The sequence below is a fragment of the Nerophis lumbriciformis genome, linkage group LG14 (genome assembly GCF_033978685.3).
Source record: "Nerophis lumbriciformis linkage group LG14, RoL_Nlum_v2.1, whole genome shotgun sequence".
NCBI lineage: Eukaryota > Metazoa > Chordata > Actinopteri > Syngnathiformes > Syngnathidae > Nerophis > Nerophis lumbriciformis.
In genome coordinates this window covers 24,713,824-24,730,442 of record NC_084561.2, presented here as the reverse complement: position 1 = coordinate 24,730,442, position 16,619 = coordinate 24,713,824, and the positions used below count along the sequence as shown (strand labels likewise).

General features: G+C 39.4%; 1 protein-coding gene across 2 annotated transcripts in view; it reads left to right on the top strand.

Moving 5' to 3' along the window:
• Positions 1-5,676: 5,676 nt before the first annotated feature.
• Positions 5,677-16,619, top strand: part of dnajc6 (DnaJ (Hsp40) homolog, subfamily C, member 6) — a 78,069-nt gene continuing 67,126 nt past the window's right edge. The window contains exon 1 of one of the 2 annotated variants that reach the window (XM_061975746.2): positions 5,677-6,123. In XM_061975746.2, coding sequence (XP_061831730.1) covers positions 6,102-6,123 — 22 coding nt within the window. In that variant the 5' untranslated portion in view covers positions 5,677-6,101. The remainder of the gene's footprint in view (positions 6,124-16,619) is intronic. The other variant, XM_061975747.2, reaches the window with a different exon arrangement.

The following is a 16,619-nucleotide window of genomic DNA, read 5'->3' as shown; positions in this document are numbered from 1 at the left end:
TAAAGCCCACACTTAAAGTTTCCCCGTGCAAGATTGAATGTATTTGAAAAAGTTATTTAATAAGAAGCCAAAAGTGCAAAAAGAATAATGTTCGTGTTGGAGGAGTTGTGAATGAATGAAATATGAAATCCGCGCTGCAGTCTGCAGGTGTACCTAATGTGGCCCAGCAGCGACTGCAGCACGGATTTCATATTTCATTCATTCACAACTCCTCCAACACGAACATTATTCTTTTTGCACTTTTGGCTTCTTATTAAATAACTTTTTCAAATACATTCAATCTTGCACGTGGAAACTTTAAGTGTGGGCTTTAGTTGATATAACACTCCCGTCAGGGGGTGCATTCTACGCCGGGGGTGCATTATCCGGCACAACACCTGGAACCTGACGCTACAAGGTGTGTGTGTGTGTGTGGGGGGCGGCGGTGTTTGGAGGTAGCGGGGGTGTATATTGTAGCGTCCCGGAAGAGTTAGTGCTTCATGGGATTCTGGGTATTTGTTCTGTTGTGTTTTTGTTGTGTTACTGTGCGGATGTTCTCCCAAAATGTGTTTGTCATTCTTGTTTGGTGTGGGTTCACATTGTGGCGTATATTTCTAACAATGTTAAAGGTTTTTATACTGGCACCCTCAGTGTAACCTGTATCTCTGAAGATCAAGTATGCATTGCATTCACTTATATGTGCGTGTCAAAGCCGCACATATTATGTGACTGAGCCAGCACTTGTTGGACTGGACAAAAAGGGGACGTTACAATTCTCGGGAGGGGCACCGAAATATGGGAGTCTCCTGGGAGGTTTGGCAAGTATGAGAATTAGCGGTGTACCGCGGCACCGCCGCTGTATATAATTGGCGGGCCAGCTCTAGTGTTAATTTGATATCACCTCACGGGCCAAGTGAAATTACACGGTGGGCCAAATTTGGCCCGCGGGCCAGAGTTTGACACATGCTATAAATCAACTCAGACAGGTGTGCCCAAAGTATTTTTCTTTTCTTTTCATTGGCCTGTTTCGACTCTACCTTGATTAGATTTTAGCATGTAAACAAAAGGTGACAAATATAATTTAAAAAGGGCCTACAACTTTTATTTTTTTCTGCATGCGGCCTTTGTTGGACAAGCCTGCTCAGCGGCCTTGTGGTTAGTGCCCGCCCTGAGATCGGTAGGTCGTGAGTTCAAACCCCGGCCGAGTCATACTAAAGACTATACAAATGGGACCCATTGCCTCCCTGCTTGGCACTCAGCATCAAGGGTTGGAATTGGGGGTTAAATCACCAAATTGATTCCCGAGCGCAGCCACCGCTGCTGCTCACTGTTCCCCTCACCTCCTAGGGGATGGGTCAAATGCAGAGGATAATTTCACCACACCTAGTGTATGTGTGACTATCAGTCTATAACGCTGAACTAGGAATATTTTACATCTCATGCACAGTTTGACCTCACCAAATTGCTAGCTCTGAGCCTGCATTATGTCTCCTCTGACATGCAGCATCAGATGGACAGGTAATAATGTTTGTGAAAATCCTCTGCAAAATAAACCACAACATTAGCGCCACTAAAACATTACGTCAGTACTGGTCCGACGTTTCCTACACAAAATAGAAAAACAGCTCAAAGCCTTGTCCATATGTTTATTAACAGGGAGAGAAGACATACCTGTCAACAAGTGCGTTTCAATAAATAGGAAATGTGCAATGGAAATGTGAAAAACAAGGAAATGTAATTTTTATCACAAATCATCAAAGACAAATTCAACAACATAATTACTTTTGTTTCACTTAAAGTCCTAATTATTAAGATGAAAGGTGGATCTTAATTTGAGCTGAGACAATCTGATTAAATATATATTTGTTGTATATTATTAATGTGATGCTCTACTTGGTCAAAAAACTGAAAAAAAGGTAAATTGTATAGAAATAAATGTGTACAATGTATACATTTGTTAAAAATAAATGTAGGCATTGTACAGATTTTTTTATTAAAACAAATGTACAATACACATATATGTATTGTACAGATTTTTTTTAATTGAAATTAATGTGTCATTATACACACTTATAAAATACATGTATTTTTCTTATTGATAAAATGTGTAACATTCATAAAACAAATGTCACAATTGTACACTTTGTCAAGACTTGGACTATGGAGTTTTTGTTTTCCCAAGATGCAAGTGAATTTGGATCGGACATGGCTTGAAGGTGGGTACATGATTTATTTATTACTATCAAAAAGGAACAAACGAAAAGCGCGCACAATGGCGGAGGTAAAAAAAACTTGGCGAATGAAAACAAAACTTGCACAAAGGCAGAAACTGAACACAAAATAACAAAACACTTACTGTGGCATGGGACCGTGAACAGGGCTTGAAACGAGAGGATAGCAGGGTTAGAAAAGATATGACACCAGGACGAACAACAGAAAATGAAAAGCTTAAATAACACAGACATGATTAACAACAGGTGCGTGACTCAAAACAGGTGCGTGACATGACAGGTGAAAACTAATGGGTTGCTATGGTGACAAACAAGAGTGCATAATGAGTCCAAACGTGGAACAGGTGAAACTAATGGGTAACCATGGAAACAAGACAAGGGAGTGAAAAGCCAGAAACTAAAGAGTCAATAACTAAACAAAACATGACTAAAACAAAACATGATTACACAGACATGACACACTTTTGTTTGTCGTATTGATAAAATGTGTAACATTGGTAAAATAAATGTGTACAATACACACATTTATAAAATACATGTATTTTTTATTATTGATAGAATGTCTAACATTCATACAAAGTGTAAACTGCACACATTTATTTTTCTAAATGTGTGTATTGTACACATTTGTTTTTCTTACTATGTGTAACATTTATAAAATAAATGCATACAATACACAAGTAAATGTGTAAACAATACACACATTCACAATACACGTATTTATAAAACAAAGTGTCTATTGTGTGTATAAAAATTAATACTTATACTTATTTTTATGAAACTAATTTGATAGATTTTTAAATAAAACAGAGATGTACAATACACACATTTAGAAAAATAAATGTGTATTGTACATATTTATAAAATAAATGTGTACAATACAGATTCATGAAAAAAATCTGTGTATTGTACACATTTGTTTTATAAATACAATTATTTTTAAAATGTGTGTAATATACACATTTTATCAAATAATATTTTTTATATGTAATGATTCTTTTTAAAATGAATATTTATTTTATAAATATTTGGACAATACATTTATTTGATAAATACGTGTATTGTACACAATATGTAAAAAAAAAGTTGTGTACAATACATATGTCAATTAAATTGAATACATTTTAGTTTGTTTTGGTTACTATACATTGAAAATAACCCTCTGTGATTTTTATTTTAATAATTTTATGAATAATATGTGTGATGGTGATACATTTTTTGTGTGGTTTAAGCACCTGTCTCCTAAGATATCTGTGTACATGCCTGTTTTATAAGTCAGAAAAGAGGATAATAGAAAAGTAGCAATATAGAATGTGGAATATTATAATCCTTACACTCGCATGGATGAACCATGACTTGGCTTATATTCCATATGCAAATGTTAAATCATTTCTCTTAACTTTTTTGTAAACTTGCGGAAAAAAACATTAAATGCGAGATCACGGAATGCAGGAAAGTTATGATGCTGTAGTCTAGCCGTTCTCCAACTATGTACCACCTCAGAAAAAAAACTTTGCTTTCCAAGTACCACTATGATGACCAACATTAAAATACAGTAGTGCAGTAGGCCCAAGTATTCATTAAAAACAAGGCCAATGTTCTATTTAACAAGTATGTTTTTCATTATGAGCCACTAAAATACTACACAGTTTGAACAGTGATTATTTGGCGTACCACTAGATGGAGCCTGCTACACAGTTTGAGAATCACACTATAGCGTAATATCCCTAGAGGTTTCTATGACATGCGTTGATGTATTTGACTGTTCATTTTACTATCTGATGGAATTGTGTATATTTAAAATGTCAGCAGATGTGTGGTTTACTATTTGCCTTTATATACACTATATTGCCAAAAGTGTTTGGCCACCTGCCTTGACTCACATATGAACTTGAAGTGCCATCCCATTCCTAACCCTTGGGTTCAATATGATGTCGGTCCACCTTTTGCAGCTATTACAGCTTCAACTCTTCTGGGAAGGTTGCGGAGTGTGTTTATAGGAATTTTCCACCATTCTTCCAAAAGCACATTGGTGAGGTCACACACTGATGTTGGTCGAGAAGGCCTGGCTCTCAGTCTCCGTTCTAATTCATCCCAAAGGTGTTGTATCGGGTTCAGGTCAGGACTCTGTGCAGGCCAGTCAAGTTCGTCAACACCAGACTCTGTCATCCATGTCTTTATGGACCTTGCTTTGTGCACTGGTGCACAGTCATGTTGGAAGAAGAAGGGGCCCGTTCCAAACTGTTCCCACAAGGTTGGGAGCATGGAATTGTCCAAAATGTTTTGGTATCCTGGAGCGTTCAAAGTTCCTTTCACTGGAACTAAGGGGCCAAGCCCTACTCCTGAAAGACAACCCCATACCATAATTCCTCCTCCACCAAATTTCCCACTCTGCACAATGCAGTAAGAGATGTACCGTTCTCCTGGCAACCTCCAAACCCAGACTGGTCCATCAGATTGCCAGATGGAAAAGCATGATTCATCACTCCAGAGAACACGTCTCCACTGCTCTAGAGTCCAGTGGCGACGTGCTTTACACCGGTGGTCCCCAACTGTGGATCGATTGGTACCGAGCCGCACAAGAATAAAAAAAAATTTTTTTTTTTAAATTATTATTATTATTTTTTTTATTTTATTAAATCAACATAAAAAACACAAGATACACTTACAATTACTGCACTCATTCACACTCATTCGCTTGTGCAGCCCTTCGAGACTTTTGTGATTTAGGGCTAGATAAATAAACATTGATTGATTGATTGATTCACACTCATTCGCACAAAAGGGTTGTTTCTTTCTGTTATTAATATTTCTGGTTCCTACAATATACAGTATATCAAATTTAGATCAATACAGTCTGCAGGGATACAGTCCGTAAGCACACATGATTGTATTTTTTTATGACAACCTAAACCCCCCCCCCCCGGTCCGTGGGACACATTTTCAAGCATTGACCGGTCCGCAGTTACAAAAAGGTTGGGGACCACTGCTTTACACCACTGCATCCCACGCTTTGCATTGGACTTGGTGATGTATGGCTTAGATGCAGCTGCTAGGCCATGGAAACCCATTCCATGAAGCGCTCTGCGTACTGTACGTGGGCTAATTGGAAGGTCACATGAAGTTTGGAGCTCTGTAGCAACTGACTGTGCAGAAAGTCTTTGCACTTTGCGCTTCAGCATCCGCTGACCCCTCTCCGTCAGTTTACATGGCTGAGTTGCTGTTGTTCCCAAACTCTTCCATTTTCTTATAATAAAGTTGACTTTGGAATATTTAGGAGCGAGGAAATTTCACGACTGGATTTGTTGCACAGGTGGCATCTTATGACAGTTCCACGCTGGAAATCACTGATTCTTTCATGTTTGTAGAAACAGTCTCCATGCCTAAGTGCTTGATTTTATACACCTGTGGCCAGGCCAAGTGATTAGGACACCTGATTCTGATCATTTGGATGGGTGGCCAAATACTTTTGGCAATATAGTGTACCTTACCATACCTTTTTGTTTTCTGGAGTTTTCTTCAATTGCAGATGCGTGACACTGCAGAGCCCACGGAGATACTCCAGTCCAGGTTTTTACAAGGCTGCTCCTGTCATGGCAGCTCAGACATGATGCGCTGAGGGGCGCACTTCAGCACATGAATCCAAGTCCACGTTCCACCCAGCTGCATCTTCTATATAGGGATTTTACCACCAAGCCTTGATGGGATGCAGCGTGTTGCTTCCACGGCAAGGAGCGCTGCCTCCAATGCACTTGCATGCATGTTTATCGTACAACATGAAACGCTTTGATCTTTTGACTTGCAACGAATGACAACACAAAGGTCGCCGCTGTCAGACGCGGAGAGGAGCGCATCTCTGCAGTTGGAAGACTCTATAGTACTCCGGGGAGAATGCCTGAATCTACCCTGAAAGGTAAAACAACATCTAATCGCATTTACTCGTGCAATCGTGATTCGGTGCATGCGGTGTGATGTTATCAAATGCAATCCTGAGCTACGCTGGTTACATAATATGTGGGATGACATTCTGAACACTAACGTTGACGTCATCGTGGACTTGATCTCGGGGAGCACCTTGCATTATATATCGCTGCAAAATGACATAAAATAACACGTACTTCATGTTGTTATTTTGAATTATGGGACGTATCTCCTAATGCGGCCATTATTGCTTGTTCAATCACGTGATCTTTCCCACGGCACGGTGCTACATTATAAACTCCACGCTAGCTGGTTTGTGTGGTAATGATAACGTTTATGCGGTTTGTTTTTATGTGCAACAGTGATACGTTAAGAGCAGGTTTATCTGGTGGCAACACTGCAGTTACGTCACGCGCGTCACGTGAGCGGCTTAGCGGGGTTCACGCTCCCTCCCGAGCTTACCTCTCAACTATTAAAGGTCAGAAATATACACCAGTTGTTTCGTTGACTAATATTGCAATTAGGTCACCGCCATTCCATCGGTCTACTTGCTGGTGTTTATGTTTATGTGAGGAGTCCCCGTGTTCGTGGACGTACCCTGCCTTAAAGGTGATTGGTAGAGATTGCGGAAGTGTTCTTGCGCCTGCGCAGTGAAACGGAGACGGACCCGTGCGCGCGACAGGAGACGGGTTGAGGGGTTTCAGCATGCGGTGAGCTTAAAATCCGCTATAAAAGTTAAAACGTATTTTTGATAAGAAAGTACCTGCAAAGTAATACACTATATAACGTCGCTGGGTGTTTGTGCTGGCTTCCCAGCATGCCTTGTAGCACTTTCCGCAAATGTTATTGTTCAGCTTTGTGTGTTTTTTAACTTACCTGTAATGTGTGGCGCCATTGCGGTTAATGTACTTGCAATCATAGACATCTTATAAGTAAACGCAGCATTGGCTGCTGTGACGCGAGAAATTCGGCCGCCATCTTGAAGTGGTGATGAGGAGCCGGCGAGCAGCCTAAACTGACAGTTGACAGGTAGAAAAGTGGGCTGGCTCAGGGTGGAGGACAGAGTAAAACAACTTGCACTGAGCCTAGTCTATAAAATCCGCTCCACCTCCCTGATACCGAAGTACATGTCAAACTACTTCCTTAACGTAAATGACCGCCATAACCACAACACCAGGGGGAGCTCCACTAACCACGTTAAACCCAGATTACGATCTAACAAAGGTCTAAACTCAAAACTTCTATGCCACATCAATATGGAATGCACTCCCAACAGGTGTAAAAGAAAGGGCATCTCTATCCTCCTTCAAAACCGCACTAAAAGAACACCTCCAGGCAACTTCAACCCTAAACTAACACCCTCCCTTCCACATCCTACCTCCCCGGATTGTAAATAAATGTAAATAATCAAATGTAGATACTTATTCTTATGCTTTCTGATCTCTCTCTCTATGTCCACTACTTGCTGTACATATCCTACCAAGTCAGTCCTACACAGTTCCAATGTACATTTCTCTGATGATGCAATTGTTGATGACTGAAGTGTGAAGTGAACCAAACCCCCCCGCCCTCCTCTCAACATACCACACCCCGGATTGTAAATAATGTAAATAATTCAATGTATATACTCTGATGATTATCTTGTGTGATGACTGTATTATGATGATAGTATATATCTGTATCATGAATCAATTTAAGTGGACCCCGACTTAAACAAGTTGAAAACTTATTCGGGTGTTACCATTTAGTGGTCAATTGTATGGAATATGTACTGTACTGTGCAATCAACTAATAAAAGTTTCAATCAATCAATCAAAGAAAACAAAGATGCCGGGCTGGTGTTCATCGTTTTCCTGCTCAAATGAGCAGACTGTTGAAAATAGGAATCGGGGGATTAATTTTCACAAGTAAGATTTAACATTAACGTACTATTGGTTGTATTTTGTGAAAACAATATTACCACAGAGTGGAGGAGCAAAGATCTTCAATAGTGCTGAAATCGTAGCCGCTAGCAAACAAGAGTATGACCATAATAGAATTGCCTGTCAATGAAATCAATTCAATTTAAAAATGTCATACTTGAATAACATAACGTTGAAATACATGATGAAGATAAAGATTGTAAAAGCCAGATTGGTGGTTTTAGCCGATATAAAGACTTTCAGGTGTTTACATATGTTTATGTTTAAGTATTTGGCAGACTCTTTTATCCAAAGCGACATACATAAAAAATACATATAAAACAATCACTGTAAACATGATAATTTTAGGGAAGAATGTAATAAAAATATCAATACAAAGTGTCAAGAAAGAATAAACTCTCTGCTGCTGCAACAGAGATACAGTCTATAGGTCCCTAAGATATATAGATATCTAATGTATTCATACATTGTTTATGTAGGATATACCCATGTATAAGGACAGCGTGGCGAAGTTGGTAGAGTGGCCGTGCCAGCAATCGGAGGGTTGCTGGTTACTGGGGTTCAATCCCCACCTTCTATCATCCTATAGTCACATCCGTTGTGTCCTTGGGCAAGACACTTCATCCCTTGCTCCTGATGGCTGCTGGTTAGCGCCTTGCATGGCAGCTCCCGCCATCAGTGTGTGAATGTGTGTGTGAATGGGTGAATGTGGAAATACTGTCAAAGCGCTTTGAGTACCTTGAAGGTAGAAAAGCGCTATACAAGTATAACCCATTTATCATTTATATATAACCTAATCGTATTGTTTCTTCAATTTAAAAATAGCTGACCGTTTTTTTTCCCCCTTCTCTGGGATTATATTCCCAGTTTTGATCTTGGACGTCACTTATAGCATATAAGAATATTCTATTACTGTTAAGCAAACTATGAATAATAAAACACGCCAAAACATGTGTCCTTTATCATAGCTACACGTATGACAAAAAAACGCGTGAAAATCAGTGTTATTCAGTGAGGTAAAATGAATTAAATGCGCTGACAGTTCATTGCTCCTGCCAAATGAATTGCACTGAGTGGAGCGGATCACCACTCCAAGATGGCGGCCCCACGTCTCGTCAGCGCCAGAAGGCAGTTGCGCTCGATGCTGCGTCTACTTATAAGATGTCTATGCTTGCAATTGTAAGATATACCGGGGCTCTTTAGCGCCGCCCTAGTGGCTCCCTGGATCTCTTTCAGAGATGTGTTAAAATAGAAAAATAATTAAAAAAATATATTATTTTGTTTTAGTGTATTGTCTGTAGGACAAAACACACGACACAAACCGTCTTCATGGTTAGAAATCCCACTGTTTGTTATACATGCTTCACTGATGAGAGTAGATGGCAAGCACCGTTTTGTCCTACTAATTTCAGCGATCCTTGAACTCATCGTAGCTTGTTTACATGTACAACTTTCTCCGATGCTGCCACAGAAAGACGTGTTTCAAGCCACTCCTTCTTTGTCTCATTTTGTACACCGTTTTATGCTGTGCGGGAATGCACAAAGGTGAGCTTTGTTGATGTTATTAATTTGCTGGAGTGCTTATCAAGCATATTTGGTCAGTGCATGACTGCAAGCTAATCGATGCTATTTAGGCTAGCTGTTTTGTACATATTGCATCATTATGCCTCGTTTGTAGGTATATTTGAGCTAATTTATTTTCCTTTACTTATGTCCTCTTTGTATTTAATTTATATTTGCATGTCTCATGACACATTATCTATATGTAATATTGGCTGCATTTGTAATAGTTGTTTGTGTGCCATGTTGTTCCAGACCACAGCAAACGTTACCCAGCTTGCAAAAATATTAGTAAATCCATTAGAAGAAGACAGCCTGCCGTTTCCTTTAACTTGGACGCACACATCTGTACCTTTTGACCATTCTGAGCTAGTAATTTCCAGAAGTTATCTCATACTGTGAGAAGCCTCTATTTTACTAATGATTTCCAATGTTGCAAAAATGTGTAGAATAAAAATTTAAATACAACATTTCTGTCAACAAAGATTTGCGTCAGCCTTTGATAGTAGGCTACGTCATGTGTTGTCTTCATTATAACACTTATATAAGGCTTTTAAAGTCGTTTTGATAGTAGGTTAATATAAACACTTACATCATTTGTTGTCTTCATTATAACACTTACGTATATAAGACTTTTAAAGTAATTTTGATAGTAGGCTAATATAGACACTTACATCATGTGTTGCCTTCATTATAACACTTATATAACGCTTTTACATTTTTGCGGCTCTAGACTGATTTTTTTTGTTGATTTTTTTGGTCCAATATGGCTCTTTCTACATTTTGGGTTGCCGACCCCTCTGCTACTCCAACAGTGTCAACAATCCTGCATTTACGAAGATCTGAAATTCCTACACAGAGAGATCATTTAACAATAATGCATATTTATTATTGTAGAAAATTGTAGCGGTGTACACTTGTACTGCATAATACCTGGAGCTGTTTATAATATTAACAGGAGGGGATTTATGGCTCTTTGTACGTGAGGAGTCGTTGCTTTTAAAGAGCTGTTCAGGAGACTGGCTCATAGTTTTTCTTTGTCAGAGGTTACTCAACTTTAACATGGATTCGGATAAATCTAATTCATACCAGTTTGTACTCTATTTGTGGAAAATATGTGAAGATAATGATTACATGGGCATGTGTTTTCATTGTAAACATTCCATATAGTAATACCCAGTGGCGGGCCATGCGTTTCTCACCTAGGTCTTCAGTGATGTCCTACTTAGTCCAACGTCACCTCTCAAAATATCGTAACTAATGTCACCACATGGACACGGCTGGAGATACTATACAAAAACACACTTGCACACTACTGTACATTGAATCCCCTCAACAGTGTACAAATGGGTCTATTTTTCGGCGCATTTAACATTCAATAAACCCACGATTAAAACATATCTTACGTGGTGCTGTCAAAATTAAAATAATTTTATAAAACATGAAAAAATAAAGTATTAAAATATTTGAACTCACAATTGTAGCACCCATCCGACGCCGTATAAGCCAGTGGTACCGCTCGTAGTCGGATGATTCATGTGAAAGTGGCGGGCAAACCATTTCACCGCTGACCTCGTCTCATAAGATGTAGTTTCTCTTTAAATATCCTTCTTGAAAATGGCTTTGCAAATATATATCTGCCACCTAATCAACATTTTGCTCTCCTTCTTTGTGGGTTAAAAAAGTGAGTACCGGTGAGTTTTCTGTGGCTTTCTATGGCTCCGGTGCCACTTCCTGTTTTCGCAACTTGTGATTGGATACTCACTTGGAACTCCCAAGTGAATATCCAATCACAGGACACGTGAATGTCACGTTCAGCTAGAAGGCTTTACTGACAACAACTCGTGATCTGATTGGCTATCGCAATTATCTATCAACTGTATGTGTCCGTTCACTTACAGTGCACAGACGCCCACATTGTGGATTCTGAAGGCCCAGGCAGATTTCGTACAGCATGGCAACATAAGCTAGCTGAATTCTGATTGGATAAAAACTCTAACCTAAAAACAACAGCGCTGGAAGGAGCATAACATGACATGAAGAGAATATGAATACTTTTAGATATTTAGGGAAAATAAATAAAAAAAATACTTTTATCTTTAATTAGGATCATGATTTCTGGTTATGTTAGGCCAGCAGAGAAGGCCTTGCTGGCCCTGACAGCCCACCACTGGTAATACCTTATTGCGATGCTTTGACAGTGAAATCACTATTTTGAATTGTTCCTCGCCTAAAAATAACTGTGTGGCACATTCAAAACTAGACAGGCTGCAGATTGCTTCAGTGCAAATTACAACGTTACTGCACCTTTTCACACAAGAGCATTATAGCAGTATAAAAAAAAATAGCCTGCACATAATACATGAATACATCCATCTATCCATCCATTTTCTACCGCTTGTCCCTTTACATGAATAGGAATGAAATAATATAAAAACAGGATAGGCTCCAGCACCCCCCGCAACCCCGAAAGGGAGAAGCGTTAGAAAATGGATGAATGGATGGACAACTATAGTAAAAATTAAGAAACTATATAATTGTCAATGCAAAATTGCATCCAAATGCATCCAAAATGTTGCTACATTTCCTTTGAATGTATATCATTTAGTGTTTTTATTTTTTCTCATTGTGGCTCTAGTCCAGTTAGTTGGCGCAAACAAATATGAAGGCAAACACAAATGGCTGGAAACTGCAAATCGGTACGTGTCGTTTACTTAAAAGACCCGTTCAAAAGACCTGAGTCGCTCACGAACGTCACATCTTTCAAATTTACCTCGGGGGAAAAAAGCACATTATGCATTACAGCCAAAATATACATGTTAAACTGAGAACATGCAAACCTGGTGCATGTCTATCACAGTCCATGTATGAGGCAGACACTTTGATGCACAATTACTCCATTCAAATCTTATCTACTGTCTATTGTTTTTCAATCAAATTAATAACAGTGCAGTGAATTAAAAATCCCAATTGAATATCATTAATTTTTAATTTACATTAATTATCTTTTATTTTAAAGAAGGGAATTAATATGCGATGTTTATTACATTTAACATCTTGTTAATTTTAGCAAACAACTGTTTTTTTGTCTTTTTTGCTGTGGCGTAAAGAAAACGTTTTGAAACGGCATGTAGAAAAGCAATATAAAATGCAACATGTCGGTCATGAAGTTTGCACATTGATCTTCTTTTGCTTTATTTCGGACCTGTTTTATTGTCACTTTTGTATTGTTTTTTTTTTTTTTTTTTTTTTACATGTAATTCTGCCTGTGCTTCAGAGTGTCATAGTGGGACTTTATTGTCCACTTGACTGTCAGCATGTTGTCCATAATGCAGTGCAGGTTGTGCAACAACAAGTAGTAAATCTAGTAAGTGGAGGTACTTAAACTCAGTATTGTTAACACGTTAAAGATCAAGGACGCGCAGAGTGCTTGTTTTGTAATGCAAAATATTCCATCTGCATAAGTTCTTGGTCTGCTACTCACTGCGTTGTTTTGATTAGCTTTCTTACATGCAGCAGTTGCTGTATAACTGCTACACATATCCTTAGCACAATCCATAACAATTTGTTGAGAAACTGTTTAAAAGTATAGATGTGTTGTATATCTTTTTTTGTATATTATTGTAGCTATTCATCCTGACTTCCTCACAAAAAAAATCAGCCCCAATTGTTTTATGAATTTTTGTTTCGTAGGCTAAAGTGTTTTTTATATTGTTAATTGTTAATGTTGCTGATCAGTTTTATTTGTTTATTATTTATTGAGTTTATTAATTTTGTGTCATATTTGGTCAAAATAGTTTAATTAAGGAATACGTTGTTTATTTATTTCAGGCACATTGATGGACTTTGAACCTTTTCTGTTACAGACTGAAAAACAATGTTAAAATTGTTGTTGTTTTTTGTAAGTTGACCTATATTTCTTTCTTTTTGTTGTTTTAATGTTAATAAGGATACAATGTTATGCATGGATGTATTTATAATTTTTTTTATAGAGTTACAGAAAATAAGTTATAAGCAGTCCCCTAAGCTAATCATAATTGCATCCAGTACTGCAAATACACTGAGCTTATTAGTGTTTTAAGTATCTTTATCACTGGAGGACAAGGCTAAACATGTTACACACTGGGAGCAAGCCAGCAGGAATCATGCTAATAGCTAAGCTAACGACTGAGCTAGTTTGGAACAACACCAAGAAATAAGTGCTTAGTGAAATTTAAGAAGTGTAGAGGAAACCACGTTACAGCAGAAAATAAGCTGTTATGAACAGGACATTAACAAGTAGATTAGTAAGAGTCCATAGAGAGGATGTTCGCATTGTCACGGTCAGTACACAACATGGAAGAGGAGGACAGATTTATTCATAAATTTGTGCTGTCGATACCAAAGGTAGTATCATTATATGACCGATACTAAAATGATTATAGATTGATATTTTTATTTCCCCAAAATCATTGTGTTGTTTTTTTGTTGTTAATGTTTACAAACTTGGGGAATTATGCCCTACAAAAAGATTGACTTGGAGGAAAAAAACTAGAGAATTTAAAGTTAAAGTACCAATGATTGTCGCACACACACTAGGTGTGGTGAAATTTGTCCTCTGCATTTGACCCGTCTCCTTGTTCACCCCCTGGGAGGTGAGGGGAGCAGTGGGCAGCAGCGGTGCCCGCGCCCGGGAATCAAATAGTAGTAGTTTGTAATTTTGGTTTAATTATTGTGAACTATTGTTTTGGTTTTGTTTTATTTCACTAATTTTAAATTGAAAGATTTACTGTTAATACATGTGGTCAGTATTGGTATCGGCCGATCTCACTCATGGATGATTGGTATCAGAATCGGCAGCATAAAACCCGAATCGGAACATCCCTAATTTTTTACCATTCAGGTTAATATGGCGTCATGTAACTGTCCATGTACTGGAATCATAACAACACTGTCCGTCTGTTTAGCTTCATATATTTTCATATTGTAACAAATCTGGCCCAAAACTTTTGCACAGGACTGTAAAATATAACAATCACATTTGAACATTTTGGAATTCTAATTGTTATTAAAGCAATTTTTACAATGAGCCATGGGATAATGTAATGTCACAGAGATGTAACGTGGTTGCGGGTTCTCCCCTTTCTAGTTAATTCCACACATTCATTTCCAGCCTAGAGTGGCTACAGGAAGCCCTGCAGCAACAATGAAGCGGCAGTGCACTGAGTCCGGGCTATGGAGGGGGTATCGCTCCTTCCTTTTGGACATTCCGTTCCCGCTGTGCTCTGTGCTTCCGTCTGCTCCAGAAAGAGAGTTTCCCAGGCTCATGTCCACTTTTCAGAAGCATGCGAGTGTTGCCAGGGGACAAGGCAAAAGAAGGAAGCATCCCTGGTCCGTGTATTGCTCAGCACAGACTTGAGGCAGGGGTTTTAAACTCGCCGCCCATTTGCGGTACGCTACTCAATTTCTTAGTTGAGTGTAAATGCGGACCACTCGGCTTGCACGCAGTTAGAGATGTCTCTGAACGATGTGTTTGGTAGTTTGTCTTTTCAATAGTGGGCCATTTGTGACATCACAAATTGACAGATGTACTTTTGTGCTGTCGGCCAGCCTCCTCCCCAGTGTACATTTTTAAAAGATTAACTAGGATACTTTTGGATCAGGTGGGGTGTGGTTACATAGGCACCGATCTATATTTCTGCCAGTGGTGTGTGTGTATTAGTGTTGTCCCGATACCAATATTTTGGTACCGGTACAAAAAGTATTTTGGTAGTTTTCAGTACTTTTCTAAATAAAAGGTACCACAAAAAATGTAATTATTGGCTTTATTTTAACAAAAAAATCTTAGGGTACATTCAACATATGTTTCTTATTGCAAGTTTGTCCTTAAATAAAATAAAATAGTGAACATACTACTAAAAGACAAGTTGTCTTGTAAGTAAACAAAAAAAGGCTCCTGATTTAGCTGCTACATATGCAGTAACATATTGTGTCATTTATCATTCTATTATTTTGTCAAAATTATGAGGGACAAGCAGTAGAAAATTATTTTTTAATCTACTTGTTAATTTACTGTTAATATCTGCTTACTTTCTGTTTCAACATGTTCTATCTACACCTTCCATCTTCTTCCGCTTATCCGAGGTCGGGTCGCGGGGGCAGCAGCCTAAGCAGGGAAGCCCAGACTTCTATGTATTGAATGAATAGAGAATCCTTTTGAATCGGGAAAAATCGTTTTTGAATCGAATCGTGGGACACCCAAAGATTCACAGCCCTCGTATCCATCCATCCATCCATCCATCTTCTTCCGCTTATCCGAGGTCGGGTCGCGGGGGCAGCAGCCTAAGCAGGGAAGCCCAGACTTCCCTCTCCCCAGCCACTTCGTCCAGCTCCTCCCGGGGGATCCCGAGGCGTTCCCAGGCCAGCCGGGAGAGATAGTCTTCCCAACGTGTCCTGGGTCTTCCCCGTGGCCTCCTACTGCTCGGACGTGCCCGAAACACCTCCCTAGGGAGGCGTTCGGGTGGCATCCTGACCAGATGCCCGAACCACCTCATCTGGCTCCTCTCTGTGGAGGAGCAGCGGCTTTACTTTGAGCTCCTCCCGGATGACAGAGCTTCTCACCCTATCTCTAAGGGAGAGCCCCGCCACCCGGCGGAGGAAACTAATTTCGGCCGCTTGTACCCGTGATCTTGTCCTTTCGGTCATGACCCAAAGCTCATGACCATAGGTGAGGATGGGAACGTAGATCGACCGGTAAATTGAGAGCTTTGCCTTCCGGCTCAGCTCTTTCTTCACTACAACGGATCGATACAGCGTCCGCATTACTGAAGACGCCTCACCCACCCGCCTGTCGACCTCACAATCCACTGTTCCCAGGGTCGCTTCACACTCTGCTGCGAACCGATGAAGTGAGAGCTGAAGATCCTGGCCAGATGAAGCCATCAGGACCACATCATCTGCAAATAGCAGAGACCTAATCCTGCAGCCACCAAACCAGATACCCTCAACGCCCTGACTGCGCCTAGAA